Below are 2,283 nucleotides of genomic sequence, written 5' to 3'. Positions count from 1 at the left end.
ATACTTCTTCCATAAAGAGTGTAGTTTTAGTATTCAAATTTTGTTCCAAAAAATATATAATTTTAACTTGTAATGAGATCCATTTAATTAAAGTAACACTAAGTACCAAGAAAGTATTGATAGGAAAACACATAGAGTCAATCAAATATTTAGTAGATATTATTTTTCTAGTTTCAATGCATATCTATTCATTAAGGATTGAGAAAACAAAATAAATAACATGGTTTCCAACCATAATTGGTAGAAGTAATTAGAGGTAATAATATCATTTTTTTGGATGAGTAATTTGTCTAAAATTTTTTAAGACTACAATCTTTGCGGGACGGAGGGAGCATGTTAGAATGGGAATTAAATTTAGGCTCGTGCGTGCGACGTACATTGAACCAAGCGTGCGTATCTTCGAGACGTGACCATGGCGTACGAAGATGCAACAATAGTACTACCCGATTCATCCATTTTCACGTTCCATCGTCCCGCGCGTGACAACTCCGTCAACTCGTATCGCCCTGCACGCACGCACGCCCCGCACGCCGGCAGGCGACGACGACGGAGCAGTGCCTTCACGAATCCTCCGCCACTTGTCATGAACAGGCGCCTGCGCCTGCCTGTACGGTGCATGCATGCCATCGTCCACTAGCTGCTAGTACTCCGCCTCCGCCTAGCCTGTGTGTGCTTGCATTGCTACTACCTGGTCAACACCTCGTAGCCTCCTATTTAACGTATCCTCACACATCACAAGAACGACACATCGCCAAGGAAGAAGGGCAAGCGAGCAGGTAGTAGCAGTCCCCCCACTCCCTAGTTCACGAGCGAGAGCTAGCTTAAGGTAGCCAGCCAATGGACCCCGCCAGCGGCTTCCTCCCGTCCGGCGCGGCGAACGGCACGGCCGCGGCCGGCGGCGGCGGGCAGCAGCAGGCGCCGCCACCGATCCGCGAGCAGGACCGGCTGATGCCGATCGCGAACGTGATCCGCATCATGCGGCGCGTGCTGCCGTCGCACGCCAAGATCTCGGACGACGCCAAGGAGACGATCCAGGAGTGCGTGTCCGAGTACATCAGCTTCATCACGGGGGAGGCCAACGAGCGGTGCCAGCGGGAGCAGCGCAAGACCATCACCGCCGAGGACGTGCTCTGGGCCATGAGCCGCCTCGGCTTCGACGACTACGTCGAGCCGCTCAGCGTCTACCTCCACCGCTACCGCGAGTTCGAGGGCGAGGCGCGGGGCGTCGTCGGCCTCGGCGCCCCGCGCGGCGGCGACCACCACCACCACCACTCCAGCATGGCGCCGCACCACCACGACATGCAGCTGCACGCTTCCATGTACGGGCCCCCCGCCGTGCCCCCGTCGGGCGCCCCGCACCACGGCCACGGGTTAGTCAGCATGCCGCACCATGGCGGCGGCGGCCACCAGTACCTGCCGTACCCGTACGAGGCCGCGTACGGCGGCGAGCACGCCATGGCCGCGTACTACGGATCCGCGGCCGCGTACGGCGCACCCGGCAACGGCGGCAGCGGCGACGGGAGCGGCGGGAGCGCGTCGCGCACGCGGCAGGGCGGCAGCTTCGAGCACCCGCACCCCTTTGCGTCGTACAAGTAGTATCGACATCGGTCATTAGCAGTTCGATCGTCCAGGGAGAAGTAACTTGCATTGTATCCGTACGTGTTAGGCACATCGATCTCTAGTTCTTACTACTTTCGTAGCCCAGTGTTTGGTAGCTAGCTAGTGTTATGATCGGGTGACGGTTGATGAGATTATTTCCTGCATGCTTTCAGCTTAACTGTTCGTGTACCTTATTCACGCCATTGCCGTTTACAATGTGTAGCAGTACGTACGTACGCACAATGATGTCGTTTGAGCACATGCTTACGTACGTACAATGGTGTCGTACGTACAAATGCATTTTCTTTTTGTCTCGCACGAACCATCGTTACCGTACGAACCATCGTTGCCGTCCAATCCGATCCTGGAAGAAGAAATACAACGCCCGTCCGTACGACGTGCTAGGAACCAAGCTCAAGCTACTCGATTGCTCGATCGGTGACTATGCGCGGCGGCCGGGCCGGGGCGCCGGCGGCCAGCCCGGCCGGTTGGCTTGCTCGCGGCTGGCTGGCGCTCCAGTGAGTGGCTGGCATGGCTGGTGCGAGGCGCGCGCGACAGGTGCCGGCGAGTGCGCAGCTTCCGCGCAATTCCGCCGGGGTAATTAATCTGGCTGCTCAGCTCCTGCAACCTGCATGCATGTCTCGGCAGGCAGGTCTTCGTTTCGTTTCCCCTGCTCCAGTGCAT

General features: G+C 56.9%; 1 protein-coding gene across 1 annotated transcript; it reads left to right on the top strand.

Moving 5' to 3' along the window:
* The first annotated feature begins 837 nt into the window (after positions 1–837).
* Positions 838–1,596, top strand: LOC120654246 (nuclear transcription factor Y subunit B-3-like). Its single transcript, XM_039931764.1, has one exon. The coding sequence runs from the start codon at positions 838–840 to the stop codon at positions 1,594–1,596; it is 759 nt and encodes a 252-aa protein (XP_039787698.1).
* The last annotated feature ends 687 nt before the right edge of the window (positions 1,597–2,283 follow it).

Source organism: Panicum virgatum, chromosome 1N (assembly GCF_016808335.1).
Source record: "Panicum virgatum strain AP13 chromosome 1N, P.virgatum_v5, whole genome shotgun sequence".
Taxonomy (NCBI): Eukaryota; Viridiplantae; Streptophyta; class Magnoliopsida; order Poales; family Poaceae; genus Panicum; species Panicum virgatum.
The sequence above is the reverse complement of the archived record's forward strand: the minus strand, read 5'-3'. Positions and strand labels throughout refer to the sequence as shown.